This window comes from Typopeltis vanoorti, chromosome 9 (genome assembly GCF_054136105.1).
Source record: "Typopeltis vanoorti isolate ZY-2024b chromosome 9, IOZ_Tvanoo_1.0, whole genome shotgun sequence".
Classification (NCBI taxonomy): Eukaryota; Metazoa; Arthropoda; class Arachnida; order Uropygi; family Thelyphonidae; genus Typopeltis; species Typopeltis vanoorti.
In genome coordinates, this window is record NC_143557.1 from 55,078,164 (window position 1) to 55,095,492 (window position 17,329).

General features: G+C 36.3%; 1 protein-coding gene across 1 annotated transcript in view; it reads right to left on the reverse strand.

Moving 5' to 3' along the window:
* The window catches only part of LOC150103058 (uncharacterized), a 209,434-nt gene that overhangs the window by 165,931 nt on the left and 26,174 nt on the right, over positions 1-17,329 (reverse strand). Inside the window, exon 5 of the mRNA XM_090398069.1 lies at positions 9,039-9,248. Coding sequence (XP_090254195.1) covers positions 9,039-9,248 — 210 coding nt within the window. The remainder of the gene's footprint in view (positions 1-9,038; positions 9,249-17,329) is intronic.

The window sequence follows — 17,329 nt, forward strand, 5'->3', positions numbered from 1 at the left end:
TCACGAATTTTTTTGTCTAGTCTTGTTAAAAGATCGGAACAATATTCCCCGGTTATTGTTTTAACTTTTCAAGATAATTAATAAACCAAATGGCTTTAGCATCCCAAAACACTGATGCCATGACCTTTCCTGTTGATGGAACTGACTTTGTCTTCTTTGGTGCTGAACAACCGGCTTCTGTCCACTGTTTTGACTGCTGTTTGGATCCTGGTGTGGAATGATGAATCCAAGTCTCATCCATAGTAATAAATCGATGCACAAAATCAGTTTTATTCTTGTTAAAACGCTCCAAGCACTGTTCGGAGATTTTCATGCAAGTGAATTTTTGATCTGCTGTGAGCAAGCGCAGCACCCATCTTGCGCAAAACTTTTTCATTTGCAAAACTTAAGTTTCACATGATTTCACCATAATGAGGATGAAACACCTTTATAAATTGTTCAGTCTTCTGCAGCAGTTACCAATCTAACATTTTCATCCATTAACATCATCTCACCATAATCATTCTTCCTGATACTTGCCACATTTTTAAAAAACTATCCAGGGTTTTTCTTTCTGATTTGCTAACTTCTGCTCATACTGCACTTACTGAGTCACTCTCTTGACTTGTTCTTTATAAACTTAATGTAGCTGATTATTACAATTATTCATCTTGTACTGCCTCCAAAGTGACTTCTTACAGATTTCATGTTTAAGACCCTCATTCATCCATTTTAAACCTTTTGACCTTTGAAACTCATTCATCCATGTTAAACCTTTTGACCTTTGAAACTCATTCACACATTGATGCTGCTATGTATTTCTTTGTCAGTTCCAAAGCAGCATTTATTTTCTCACCAGTCAACTCCTTATTCCATGTTATAGCTCCAAGCTGTCTCCTAAGCTTGTCATAATCACCAGCCTTGTACTTCCACATATATCCTTTCCTCACAGAAGACTGCATATGGCTAACCAGATATACAAGTAGCCTGGTCACAAAGATACTTCAAAAAGATACTTTCCTCTTCTTATGAGTAGAGGAAATACTGAAAAAAGTAAAGGGATCATATAAACTGGTACCTGAAGAGAAGTCATGTGTTTTAAAATATAATAAAAATTTCGCATATTACATTTCACACAGTACTTTCATCAGGAAAAGTGAAGCTGATATTGGTTTCTGATTTCAAAATGTATATGATTCTTCAGTACAAATCTCAGAAAGCAAGTGATGGAAACTATTATGCAGAGATAATTTTGGTAGGTCATTCAATTCAGTAAAGAATACCAGAGTGAGTGATGGTGTAGTGTTTTTGCCTTTGAGATAATGAACAGCCACACCAGTATTTGGTGACAGTAACTTGTAATAGCAACCTAAAGGTTTCGACCACAGATAGAGAGCTTGTACAGTGCCTACCATACAATCTCACTCCAAGTGATTTATAGTCATTTTCAATACAAAATCAAAATTGACTATAAGGCACTAAAGTGAAGCAAATCATAGTTCTTCTACGCTATACAAGACATCTAAAAAATAGCCTATGAGTGAGAGAAGTGCAATAAAAAAATGCAAAAAGAAAAATGGATAGCAAGTGAAGGATATTATTTGAAGTCTCAGGCTATTGAGACTTGGGCATGGATCAGGATATTTCAGATATCACATATATGTATAGATTCACTATTTTACAATCATTGTTCGAAGAAAATCAGTTATTTCAATAAAATCGTTTATTATTATTATTGTTATTCTAAGGCCCCATCAAGTCAAAGACTCATCTAGGAGGTCACTTTTGTCATACACACATCTCATCCATATGTTTAAGCCAACCATGCCTTAAACACATTCAAATTCTCTACAGACACCACACTCTGAGGCGTGGCATTACGATCATTCACAATTCACACAAAAAACCTACTAATCACTCCCTTGCTCGCATCCTCCTTATACAGCTTCTAGGGATTACCTCTTGTTTTACCCCAATCTCCCACCATTTTATAAACAAACTCTTCAACGTTAACCCTATAACAACCCCCTTACCAACTTAATGTCTGTATTATATGAAATCATCCCAATTCCTCCTATCCACTAGATTCTGCAAATTGCATTGTCTCAATCTTTCTTAATATTCAACATTCCAGAGATAAGAAAATATTTTGGACAATTGCCTCTGGATCCACAGCAACATCTATTCATCCTTTTCAAAACCAGATGACGAAATCTGTGCACAGTAGTCTGCATGTAGCCTAATCAGGACCTTATAAAATGGAACCACAATCTCCTTCCTTCTACAAGTCAGTTGTCCTCTGCATCATCATCATCATCATTATTATTATTTTGTGACACCTCCAGGGAGTCCAAAGACTCATCGAGGGAGGGCACTTACTCTACAACTCTCTCTCCACCACTCAATTCACCAACTACACCAAAGCCATCTACCACCCACCACCACCACCACCACCACTAGTATTTCCACAGACAAACACCCATGCCCATGGCAGGATTCGAACCTGCAGACTTTTGGTTAGAGAGTAGATACGCTACCCACTTGGCCAACCAGGCCAGAAAAAAATGCTTTGAAACAGTTCCTCTACTAGGCGACTAGAATCAAACTTGCAACGCTCATTTAGTACTGAGGAATGCAAACACCACTTCCACTGAGCTACACAGGCTCTTTCTCGCACCCTCCTTATACAGCTTCCATGGATTACCTCCTGTTCTACCCCAATCTCCCAACATTTTAAGAAAATCCTCTTCAACATTAACTCTATAACAACCCTTTACCAACTTTATGCCTGTATAATATAAAATCACACTTCTTCCTCCTATCCACTAGACTCTGCAAACTGCATTGTCTCAACCTTTCTTCACCTGGCATTAGTAAGGTAGGGTGTCACAGAGCCCAAAGATTTTAAATTGACTATAACTTTTCAACAATGAGTGGCAGAGTCATGCCTCAGTATAGCTTCCCGTAACCCACTACTCGATGCCATAGACGACAGGCAGTTGTGCACAAGCAAGTTTAGTGTGCAGAGGTGTAAAGTGTGCTAGAGTCCACCAGACCCCACCTTACCAAAAGTGTGACTATATTTACTTCCGAAACATAAGTTGTTTTCATGTATATTCTACTAAAATATTATCGTTACTGCTGTGTCTTCTTATTTTTACATACCAACTATAAGCAAATAAGTTTTTGTAAATATTTACATCGCATTTTGAGAATAATATCTTTTTTTTTTACTAGATGAGTTAAGATCAGGAAGAACAGAGGTTACATCAACTTATAGACGATGCTTTGACAGATGAGGAGCCATTTAGCGAAGATGATGATAGTGAAATTTATTTAGAATTAGCCAGTAACCATGAGTTAATTTTGTGGATCTGAATTTTTATACTGTAAAATTGCAGGACACTTAAACAATATGTAATCTAATATTGATTAAAAAAGATATGGATTTCTATAATACACTACATTATTTTAGTAGGTCTGTGGTACCTCACCTTACCATTTTTGTTACATTTTCCCACCTCACCAACCCTGGGTTAATATTCAACACGCCAGAGTTTGTCAGAATTTGTGTTGTCCAGACAATTTTGGCAATAGGACCCCTAAATTTCAGATCTTTATCGACCATCACCCCAAGATCTCTTATTTCCACCACTTTCAATGATATATTCCATCAAGATTAAATTCTATATCCCATCTTTATCTTCCAAAGTTTTGACCTTACATTTCACAACACTGAACTGGTATCCCCACTCTCATGCCCATTCACTCAATTTATTCAAGTCTTCTTGTAAGGCCACTATATCTGCTCTGCTCTGATCCTCATAGTTCGCTCCTCCAACTTTATCTTCTGTAGACAGCTGTGTATCCCCATTCAAATCTTCACCAATACCATTAACATACAGGTTAAACAGCAATGGCCCTAAAACAGCCCTCTGAGGCACACCACTAGTTAATCCTCTTCTAGGATATCACTTCCCCATGCAGAACTTGTTGACACTAGTGCACTAGTCTAATATGCAACCCTATCTGCTCTAGTTTGTCTATCAACATATCATGCTGTAATCCATCAAAAGCTTTGCAAAGTCTAAGTATACTACTGTGTATCCATCTCCTGCATCCAATGCTGCTGTCACCTTATTGTAATAAGTAAGTAGATGACTAAAACATGACCTACCATTAGCAAATCTGTGAAGTTCCATCAAAGATAATACCACTGTTGTCAACCCAATTGTGGATCCTGATCCTCACCAGCCTTTCCAACATTTGACCACAACATCTGACACGCTATAATTTGATGCTTGAATTCTGTTACCTCCATTATGAAGCAGTAGTTTCTTGACTTCCTTCCATTCCATTGGAACTTGACGCAATGTAAAACTCATATTAAACAAATATGTCAAGACAGTTGTCAATTGATTGGTACATATATTCAAAATATGTGGTAATATGCAATCATGTCCCACAGCTTTATTAATTCCCCATAAACCTCTTCCTCATTTACTATTAGTCTCTCTTCATCATCCACCACTCTCAAACTCTTCATGATGTCATTCATAAGGATGAAAGACGTTTATGAACTGCTCATTAAATATCTGAACTATATCCTCTGCAACAGTTATTCTTATACCATTTTCTGCAATCAATGCTATCGTACCAAAATCATTATTTTTTTTTTCCAGCCTACATATCAAAAGAACTCCCAAAGTTTTCTTTTTTTTTTGGCTTCATCACTAACTGCTGCTAATACTGAACTTTTTCTACCCTTACAAACCATCATCCTCCTTGCCTCTTCTTTGTATTTTTCATGGAATTGATTATTACCACTCCTCTTATGTTGCCTCCATATTACCTTTTTTCTCTGTATTGCATGCTTAATCTCTTCATTCATCCATTTCAAACCTACCTATTTAACCTTCTAACCTTTGGAACACATTTAAACATTTCTTTTAGTATATAGTTCTTGAATATCACACAAACAGCATCGAATTTCTTTACACCGATCGTAATCGTCAGCCTTTTAGTTACATATATACTCTTTGATTATTGAGGTCCTCACATGGTTGGCAACCACTCAGGTAATCACTTCCTGGTAGCTCTCACCGACTGCAGGGAGATTTGACACCTCATTCATAATAACATTCTCTGATAAGATGATAAAATCTAAGATCCTCAATTCTCATTTGTCCTCTGTTACTGCCTGAGGTAGTTGTCCTTCAAGAATGCAAGAAAGTAATTTTCTTTACTTCTGGATGCTTTATACCCTCTTCCTAATCTATAATCCAGTAATTAAAATTACCCATAATTTGCTAATGCTTTGGTAATTTTTTATACAGTTCCTTGTCACTACTCTCCACATTATTGGTCTATAGCAACATTCAAAGAACTATTTCACTGTCTATTCACCTCTATTTCACACTATATTCCATCAATACCACTACCACTATTTTCCAAGTGTGAGGACCCCTGTGAGAAAAGGATATATGTGGAACTACAAGGGATGGGGGGAGTGATTATGAAGAGCTCAGGAGACAGCTTGCGGGTGTATGGAATGAGGAGTTAGCTGGAAAAGAGATCAATGCAGCTTAGGGGATTTTCAAAAAATATCTAATAGATGCAATGTCTAAAAATGTGTAATCCAAGGGTGAGAAGGTTAAATAAGGTAGGTGTGAGATGGATGAATAAAGAGATTAAGCATGCGATACTGAGAAAAAGGGCATTGTGGAGGCAGCATAGGAGAAGTGGAAATAACCAATTCCATGAGGACTACAAAGAACAGGCAAGGCAGATGACTTGGTTGGTGAGGGTAGCTAAAGTGAGGTGTGAACAGCAGTAAGCTAATGAAGCCAAAAAGAATCCTAAGGAGTTCTTTCGATATGTAGCCAGCAAAAGAAAGAATGATTATGGAAGGATGACACTGATTGGAGAAAATGGTATAAAGACAGCTGTTGCAGAATGTGTGGTGGAGATACATAATGAGCAGTTCATAAAGATCTTTCAATTTTGTAAACGTGACTTTATGGAGAGATTGAGAGCAGTTGATGATGAGGAGGTGAGACTAACTGAAAGTGACCAAGAGGTGTTTGGGGATTTCAGTAAACTAGATGTAAATAAGGCTGTAGGACTTGATAATATATCACCGCGTATTCTGAAGGAATGTGCCAGAGAGTTGACACACACCTGCCTTGACATATTTTTTTAATAAGAGTCTTGCACTTGGTCAAGTTCCTAAGGAGTGGAAGGAGGGCAAGATTGTGCCACTTCATAAAGGAGGTGATCGAACTCAAGCATCAAACTATAGGCCTATCTGTGTGTCAGGTGTTGTGGTTAAGTTGTTCGAGAAGCTTGTGAGAACTAGGATCCAGAGTTGGGTTGACAACAATGGTATTATCTTTGATGGACAGCATGGATTTGCTAAAGGGAGGTCATGTTTTAGTAATCTACTTACTTATTACAAAAAAGTGACTGCTTTCTTGGACAGAGGAGAAGGATACACAGTAATATACTTGGATTTCGCAAAGGCTTTTGATAGAGTACCTCATGATAAGTTGACAGTCAAACTAGAGCAGATGGGGTTGGATATTAGATTAGTGCATTGGATTGGAGACTGGCTATCTGATAAGTATCAACAAGTTGTGTATGGGGGTGCAATATCCAGGAAAAGAAAAGTCACTAGTGGAGTGCCTCAGGTGTCTGTTTTAGGGCCATTACTGTTTAACTTGTGTATTAATGATATTGGCAAAGATTTGGATGGAGATATTCAGTTGTTTGCAGATGATGCAAAGTTGGGACAAACCATAAAGAATAGTGAAGATGTTGTGGCCTTGCAAGAAGACTTCAATAAATTGAGTGATTGGGCACGGAAATGGAGATGTGAGTTCAATGTTGCAAAATGTAAGGTTTTAAAATTTGGAAAACAAAGATGGGATGCAGAATTTATGCTTGGTGAGAATATATTGTTGAAAGTAGAGGAAATAAGAGATCTGGGGATGATAGTGGATAAGGATCTAAAATTTAGGGGACACATCGCCAAAACTGTGAAGACAACACAAAGGCTTCTGAGAATGAAGCGGAGGACTCTGACTTGTAGAAGTAGGGAGATTCTTGTTCCGTTGTATAAGGCTTTGATTATGCCACACATGGACTATTGTGCCCAGATTTGCTCACCTGGTTTTCAGAAGGATGAAGAGATGTTAAAAAGGGTCCAAAGGCAACTGACTAAGGTAGTTTCTGACCTCTGGAATGTTGAGTATGAGGACCGATTGAGAAGATGTAATTTGCAGTCTGGTGGACAGGAGGAAGAGGGGAGATATGACAGAGACCTACAAGTTGGTAAGGGGTTGTTATAAGATCAATGGTGGAGAAGTTCTACAGAGAATAGTGGGAGATCAGGGGAGAACCAGAGGTCATCCATGGAAACTGTATAAAGAGGGTGTGAGTAGGGGAGTGAGAGGCAGGTTTTTTTCATGAAGAGTTGTGAATGATTGGAATGCCTTGCCTGAGAGTGTGTTGTCTGCAAGGAGTTTGAGTGTGTTTAAGAGATGGTATGATGAGATGTGTGTGTGTCATAAAAGGACCTCCCAGATGAGTCTTTTACTCCATGAGCTCCTGGGGTAATAATAATAATAATAATCTCTATCTTGTACAGACATGACTTTTTTTCTATCTTCAATAGTATCTCCACCTCCCTGTTTATCTTTTCTATCTTTATAAAATTTATCATAGTCTTTCATCTCTATTCCTCTCAGGATGTCATCTTCATCCAACCATGTCTGACTCATTCAAACAATATTTGGATGAACAAACTTAATCAATGCATCTAGTTCATTTCTAATACTTCAAGCATTCATATACAAACATTACAGCTCATTCCTGGATCTATAAGTTTCAATGATACCACTTAGATGTGACTTCTCCATACTTTCCTCGAGCCATTTTTTTTTCTCCTTACTTCCCAGAACCCTCTTGAAATCCAACTGTTTTCCTTACATCCCAAGCCATCCTATTCCTTTATTGTCCCCCCCGCCCACACACACACATTTCCTTTTTGAGCATCAACTTTTCTCATGCTGCATTCCCCTGCCCACCCTGTGTCTTCCTGTTTCATTGTTTCTCTTGTGCACTTGTTCTCTCATTCTCTAAACTCATGCTACCCACTTCTTCTTCATTCATAAGCACTGCTTCAATCTTTCCTTCATTACTATTCCACTATTTCATATCGCTTATTGCTTGCTCAAATTCATTCTCTGCACTCATTACTCCTCCTTCCAGCCACAGTCTCTCCAAATGACTCACACCAGAACCATTCAAATGTAGTCCATCACTCTTATAAAGTTCATTTCTTTCTTCAAGCTCATTCCACACATTAATAAACTACACTCCTTTCTCTTCACACATTTTGCTAACATATCAATTATAATATTTGCTCTCTGTCTCATCTCATCACTGTCATACCTGATAACACCCTCTCCTATCACATTATTATCATTTATCCTTCTCAACAACCTCCTCATATCCAATCTTACATTCTCCTTGTTCCAGTGAAGTCATTTGTCCCTACTACCAGTATCGACTCCTTTGCTTGCTTACTCCTCATATGCAATCACTCTATTCATTTTATTTCCTGGAAAACAAGCCTTGTGCATCTTCTTGTTTACCACACCTCTAATAATCGAATCCCTGTACAATGCTAATGATGGGTTTTTGATTATCTTTTCCATAACGACTTCATTTGTTTATGTCTTCTTCAATACATATCTGTAATTGTCTTCATTTCACTTTGCATTTGTCCATTCTTGCCTCAACTTCACCAACTGAGCATTCAAATCTTGCAACCTTTTCTTCACTATCATTTACTCTCACTATTTTAATGCCAATCACACACTTGTTCGCCATCAAGCCCGCTTGCCACCTTACCATTAATTGCACTGTGATTTTTGTTATCATTATTGCTTACTTTGTTAATTTCACTGTTTTTCACCACAACATAACAAATAACACATTTCTACTTCAATTTTATAATGTACCGATAGCAATTTAAAAAATGCCATTGAACTTACCATAGAAGAAATCACTTCAAAAGGTTTATCATAGTCTGTTTTGTATTTTGATTTAATTTCATCTTTCCATTGATTTGGTGATTTCTTACAAAATATCTGCACACCATCTTTGAACCACTGTTCATAGTTACCACCATTCATTGATACCTTTTGTAACATATCTGTACAAATATCATGAAGGCCAGAGGGATACTGCTGGAAAAATTCAGTCTGCAAAATTAATTATAATGATACTGTGAATGTACAAAATAATAGTAAATAATTATAACTATTGTAAAATGTATCTTTAATTAAACAGAAAAGTACTTTTCATGGTTTACCAATCAGGAAAACAAATCATTCTTATTAATTATCTCATTCATTTATAAAGTATTGCCCTTAGCAACTAACAATATTATATCATTATTTTAGAAATCTTATGAGAAAATAGTGTCGTAAATGTATTGTTTCTCTTTTTTTTTATTATTAACAAACCTCTGTTGAGTCAACAGACTCACTGCAACTATCACTGTGAATGTCATATTCATTCATGGATTTAGAAAAACATTATGAATACAACATAGAAACATGCACGCACGCGCACATGCACACACACACACACACACACACATAGCATTTGTAGACTACTAGAAAGCCTTTGACAGTCTTAAGGAACAAACTGTGGACAAACTCAAGAATCTAAACATTCCAAATCATCTGCTTGCTGCAATAAATAACATGTATCGGAACAACCAAATAACTGTAAGAATTGATGAAAAAGTTACAGAATGGAAAGCAATAAATAGAGGGATCCGTCAAGGATGTCCAATGTCTTCACTGTTATTTAATATCTATATAGATGAATTTATAAAGAAATGGAAGGAAGATATAAAACTAGCATTTAAATTGGATCATGGATCTATACTTAATACCATTTTGTTTGCAGATGACCAAATAACCATAGCAAGAAGTAAAGATGAACTCTAAAAATCAATATATGCCTTAAACATAAGTGTAAAAAAATTTGGAATGTAAATATCAACAGACAAAACAAAAATCATGGCTTTTAAAGGACCATTTCCAATCAGAAGTAAAATTATGATTGAAAATAAAATTTCAGAACAAATTAACTCAAATACCTTGGATATGCTGTATCATATTCAAACGATGACAATGACATCAAAATTTCAAATTTTCTAAAGATAACAGGAATGTTCAATAATGTTTTCAAACCTAACCAAGTTCAAAAGCATACAAGAATAAGAGTTTATAAAGTTTTGGCAAGACCTTCTTTTGGTCTTGCCAAATTCCTGCAAAGGACAGCAGGCTATACTCTGGGACAAAAGAAGAAGAAGCACAGAAATACATAAAGAACTAAAAATAGGCTCTGTATTGGACAAAATATATGAATACCGAAAGAAGTGGATTGAACATATCAAAAGAATGGACAGTTCAAGACCACCCAAAAAAATACTCCGATACCACCCAGTTGGAGGATACAGAAGCCAGGGACAACCAAGAAAAATATGGAAAGAAACCACAACAGGCAACTGGGACTAAATCCCTGAAATGATGATGATGATGGATTTAGTATTCACAATGCATTTTGGCAATGCATTCTTTCATATATTTATAACAAAAAGCTTTCATTTTCATATATTTATAACAAAAAGCTTTCATATGTAGACAAAATGTGATCATCACATCAAGAACAAGAGGTCATTCCTAGAAATAGTATAAAGATATGAAAAGTGTAAGGTAGACATTATAAGTGGAGAGCGAGTAGAATATGTTGTCAAATGAATGGCAGCTACTACAGAGAAACTGAATGCATATACGGCACAGTATGAAAGATGTATATATAATAACTAGGAACAACCACAATGATAGGATATACACCGATATGGTTTATCGGTGTATATCATACTAGTGTAAATGATGCTGTGCAATATATAAAAGAGAGGAAGAATCAGAGGTGTGTATCACGTGTTGGTTGGATTGGATGTTAATAAGTCTGTGGGAATGGATGATATAACAGCACGTATTCTTAAGGAATGTGCACCACATTTGCTGACCTGGTTATTTAATGAAAGTCTTGCAGTGAGTAGGTTTCCTAAGGAGTGGAAAGAAGGCAAAATAGTACCATTCCACAAGCATGTACCATGCTTGTGGAATGGTACTATTTCCTGTACCTCCTGTCCGGCCTGTAGTTGGAGACAGACGTCTCCAACTACAGGACGGTCTGTATAACTGTGGTTGTGGTCAAGATGTTGGAGAGATTGGTAAGGAATAGAATACAGGATTGGGTTGATGGACATAGCATTCTTTATGATGGTCAGCATGGATCTGTAAGGGTAAGTCTTGTTTTAGTAATTTGCTTGCATTTTATGATAAAGTAAAGAGTGTATTAGATAAGTGAAGATTATACACTCATATACAATGATATTCTTGAACTTTACAAAAGCTTTTGGTAGATTACCACAAGAAAAGTTGGTGTACAGGCTGCAGAGAATAGGAATTTTTTTATTTAACTTGATAAAATATAGATTGGAAGATAGGCAACAAAAAGACCATTTACATATCATAAGAATATCTATTACAGAGAAAAAAAGGATTTTCCTTTCGGATATAATATAAATGAGGCAAACGATACATGAGTGGTAGAGAGGATTTGTCTTTTTAGTAAAACAGTCAAAATTATAGTTCAGTAGCACTCTTAGTTATCTTCAGTTGAAGTGTATTGTCATTGGCAATCCAGAACAGGATACAAGTTGGATTCCGCTCCTCTATGAATTTCGTGACAGTTCTTGTTTCTTTGTAATAATCAAGTTCCAGTGAAAGTCTGCTTTGCAGTTTTTGATGTAGGCTACACATGAAGGTTTGTGCCAATTTGGTGATGGGTGGGTGCTAGTTATTTCTTGTGTGCTTAGGGTAGAAGCTGTAGATGACAGCCTTAGCACAGATGAAAAGTAAATTGCATATTCTGTGTCTATTCTCTTCTGTACAGACTAAATTCCAGTAGTCTTCTTGGCTGTGTGCGTAGTTACAGGTGCTAGAGGCAGTATTCAGGGCATAGGTGATCATTGCTTTGCTTGCAGGACAGGTCAGATATGTGTGTTCCAAAGTACCTGCACCATAGAAGAGACACAGATCTGATTCTCTAAGTTGAAATTTGTAGAGCTCAGTAGCAATTGGCAAGATGTTATGCCATAGCCTCCACTGTATGTCAGAATCTGGTTTGGCACATTTTGATTTATATGGAAGATCTCACTGAAAACTGGGTGGCATGTGCAGCTTTGTAGATGAGAGGGTTAAGGATGAATATACGAAGGGCAAAGTTAGAGGCATTGACATAAGGAAGTGGTATATTTTCTTCTAGTTAGAAGGAAGAATTGGAAGTGAGGCTTCAGGTGATACTAGATGAAAGGTGTGGATAGGCTTATTTGTTCTTCACACATGTTGAATTGGATTTAAACGGTATTGATACGAACACAGATTGATAAGAAAATAACTATTTATTAACTTAAAAGCTAATATTTCACTGGTATTATATCCAGCATCTTCAAAGCACACAAACAAAGTTTGTTACAAATGCGAGACAACCACAATTCGGTGTAACAGTAATATATATGGGGCTAGTATAAGTAATTGCAGCGTGCAACACAAGACTAAAGTCCAAATACGTGCCATCTAAGTTATAAAAAATTAAAAAATTAAAAAAAAATAAAAAAACAGTAGTCCAAAGTTTTGAAAAAATATAGTAGTCCTTGAAACTTTTGAAAAATAAAAGTCCAAAGTTTGAAAAAATAAAATTAAAATAAATAAATATTACTTAAATTAAGGGGATATTAAATCCCACATAGTTTTAAAACCAAATAAGAAACTCAAAGATTGAAATCAGAGAGTTTCTTGCCGAATATAGTAAACTATAAAGTATCGGCGACACTAGCGTTAGCCAATGCAAGTGATCCTAGTACGTAGTACAATACCAGGGCAACTCGTTGCAAAGGTGGGGGAAGTTCAGATCGCTATTCTTAGGTATTTTCCATAATGTAAAAACACAATTCCTAGGAAATGCATGCTGTTATTACATTATGGAGGGAGGTCACTACCCAGACCGGTTTCAGGATTTTTTGAGGCTTCATCAGTGGGTAGCTAGACCTAATACCAAAGTGTATAGCGAAAAGAACTTATGTACTCTGCGAATGAGTTTTCCAAACAGGTGCAACCATTAAGTTACTTAAGTATAAAGAGCTAATAAGCTTCATTTCGGCAATTGTTTTCATTGCTGAAATGAAGCTTATTAGCTCTTTATACTTAAGTAAATAAATATTAATTTTGGTCTTAGGATGACTGTCTCCCAAATATTTGGTAGATTTATACAGCCATACTTGTTAAGGTTTGGAGTATGCTTCAAGGCTTCTGTTGATTCCAGGAACAACCTCTCTGACTAGTAGAAGCTTCTGTGCAGTACTTTTGTTTTTTTCCAATTGATCCTGTGTGCTGGGATATCCAAAGCATGGTCTACCAAACCCGACTTGCCATAACGAAAGTGCCGGATATATTTTTTGTGTTCACTGAGGTGGATGTCCTCAGTTCTTCCTATCTGCCCCTGTTCTTGTCATCAAGCCTACTATGGACAGACAGGAAGAATTGTGGACATCCGCCTCAGTGAACACAAAAAATATATATGGCACTTTCGTTATGGCAAGCCGGGTCTGGCAGACCATGCTTTGGATACCCCAGCACACAGGATCAATTGGAAAAAAACAAAGGTACTGCACAGAAGCTTCTACAAGTCAGAGAGGTTGTTCCTGGAATCAACAGAAGCCTTAAAACATACTCCAAACCTTAACAAGTATGGCTGTATAAATCTACCAAAGATTTGGGAGACAGTCATCCTAAGACCAAATTAATATTTATTTATTTTAATTTTATTTTTTCAAACTTTGGACTACTATTTTTCAAAAGTTTCAAGGACTACCATATTATTTTCAAAACTTTGGACTACTGTTTTTTTTTTTTTTTTTTTTTTTTTTTTTATAACTTCGATGGTGCATATTAGGACTTTAGACAATTACTTATACTATCCCCACTGTTATACCGAATTGTGGTTGTCTTGCATTTGTAACAAACTTTGTTTGTGTGCTCTGAAGATGCTGGATATTATACCAGCGAATATTAGCTTTTAAGTTAATAAATAGTTATTTTCTTATCAATCTGTGTTCACATCAATACCGTTTAAATCCAATTCAACAGATGAAAGGTGGGCTCCCAGCAGTTTCTAGAAGGAATACAGATTCCCTGAAGTGTTGCAATATCTGGAAATGCTTTTATAATAGCAGCTTGCATCTGTTTATATTTCTTTTCAGTTTTTGGATTTTTCAGTGGTAGGCATGTGAATGTTTTCCATTTTAGGGTCTGGGTCAGGAGGTCCCCTATGATTCTTATTCCCGCCCATTTCCATGTAGGAAAAGAAAGGGTTGGCCAGTTGTGAGACTTATGTTTCTGTTCTAAAACAGTGGTTCTGTAAGTACAGCTGACTCTGATGATCCTGTCAGTGTGTGTGTAAGTTCTGTATTTTTCCACCGCTGCAGAGTGTCTCTGTAAAAATGAGGTAGTTTAGGAGGTAAGGGCACAGAACTAGCTTGGAGGATTGTGGAAAGTATAAGTCCTCTGTTGAATGATTTCATGATGTAATTGAAGATGGTTACATAAATATGATTGGAATGAAGTGTCTTCAGGAGAAAGATTACCCTGAAGGATTGAATTTTGTTTTCAAAGAAAATCAGGCCTTGACCTCCCTTATTGAGTGGCTTGCAGGGTTTGGAGTATGTTGTCCAGTTAGTATTATTCCAAAGGAAATGTTTGAATGCGATGGAGAAAGTATATTAGATAGTATATTGGTTAGATGGATCAGAGATTGGCTCTCTGAATGATAACAGCAGGTTGTGTATGATGGAGCAGTGTGTCAAAAAAAGAGGATAACCAGTGGCATGCCCCAGAGTTTTGTTCTTGAGCCCTTGCTGTTTAACTTGTTTGTAAACAATATATCATGTGGACTGACTGGGGATCTTCAGTTATTTGCTGATGATGCAAAGTTGGGAAGAATTATAAGTAGCACTGTTGATGTTTAATTCCTTTCAGAAAGATTTGAACAGACTTTTTTCTTGGACAAAGGAGTGAGGTTGTAGTTATATTAAAACTACTATCAATAATATCAATATTATTAATATTGATATTATTGTTGCATTTTGGAGTGCAGAAATATAAGGCTGTGTACTATATTGATGGTGCTGTACTGCAGGAAGTGGATGAGATTAGACATTTGGGAGTGATGGTTGACAGTAGACTGAAGTTTTGAGGGCATGTTGCTAGTGTTGCAAAAGGTTGCACATCATAGTGCTGCTATGATAAAAAGTACTCAAACATATAGGGATAAGGAAGTGGTCACACCAAATTTGGACTATTGTGCTCACATCTGGTCACCTGGTTTTCAATGTGATATGGAGACATTGGAGAGGATCCAGAGACTAGTGACTAAGACAATATCAGGGATTTGGAATGCTGGCTGTGGAGAGAGGTTGAATAAATGAGGATTGCAGAACTTGGTGGATAGGATGAAGAGAGGTGATATGATATAGACATTTAAGTTACTGAGAAGATTTCATCAGATTAATCCAGAGGGGATTATAAAAAGAGTAGAATTTGATAGCGAAAGACCCAGAGGGCATCCCTGGAAGTTATGTAAAAGTCTGGTGAAGAGGGTATGAGGAGTACATCTTTTACATGGAGAATTGTCAGTGAATAGATGCATTACCAGAATGTGTGTTGTTAATGCAAGGAGTGTTAAGGATTTTAAGGTTCTATATGATAAATGTTGTCAGGTGAATGAACCTCCCAAGATGAGTCTGCTGACTTCATGGAGGGTGTAATAACAATAATAATAATAATATTAATAATAATAATAATATGCTGTGTGGATGATAAGTTCTTCTCCTATGGGGAGTTACAGATTAATCATGCTCATCCCCCACATAATTATGGCCTGGCTAAAGTATACAGATCTGGTTATCCATTACATCCAATAGTTGTTTACATAGGATTTCTAACTTATTATTTGGCAAAATATATTTCAAGATTTCTATGAAACTTTACTGAAAATACATCTCTTATATCAAAAATCATTTTGACTTCAAAGAAAAATTAAAGATTGTCATCTTCAAAGATGATGATCTGAAATATAGCTTTTGTTTACAAATATACGACTTCAAGTAGACTCCACTGATGGCATCATTAGATTATTCAAGTTTATCATCAATGCTCAGTATAAGAAACTGTTTCAAGAGATTGAGGATACTGTGATGGGTAGTCGATCCTCTAAATGCTCCATAAAATAATCAGCCAAAGCTGATTATTTTATGGAGCATTTAGAGGATCAGATTTCTAACACCATTTCTCCTCAAGCTGACTACATTTTGTGGATGACAGACATCTTTGCAATCTGGTCTTGCTCTGAAACAACTACTTCAGTTTATGGATAAAATTAAGTACTTATATATTCACATGAAGTTCACTATTGAATGTGAATCTAACAACAATATTCTCTTTTTGGATACTTTAATACACCATAAATTTAATACATCTGCTGGTGATATTGAATTTTCTGTTTACAGGAAGCCATCCTCTATAGGCAAATATTTACAGGCAATCCACACATCTTTACATCATCATCCTTTACAAAAAAAATAGTTATTATAAAAAGATTATGCAGAGTAAATGCATAATTTGTTCTTCTGAGTCTCTTCTATTAGACGAATTAGATAAAATAAAACTTACTCTATTACTTAATGGATACAGCGAAATCCAATACAGAGAATAACTGATAATTATCATCCCTCTCCCAGAATGCAATCTGATGTTAAAAGGATCAGCATACCATACCTTAAAAGAACATCTGAATGAACAGCAAGACTCTTTGCAGATATAATCTGTATACCACCTTTGAATCATCCCAGAAGTTGCCATCTTTCTTACCACCTATCAAAGATACATTATCACCTCTATCCTTGCCAGGTGTTTATCATATACCCTGTTCTTATCATCTTTGCTACTTATGACAGACCAGCCATTCTGCGAAGAATAGAATACAGGAACATCAAATTATATAAGATTTTTGGAATCTGAAGGTTCAGGCCTTGCTTCTCATGCCGTCAACACCAGACATAGAGTTCACCATACCGAGATGCTAAACTAAAGTAGGTTCAAATATAATTGTCTATTTTTTGACTCACGTGAAGTCCTACACTACT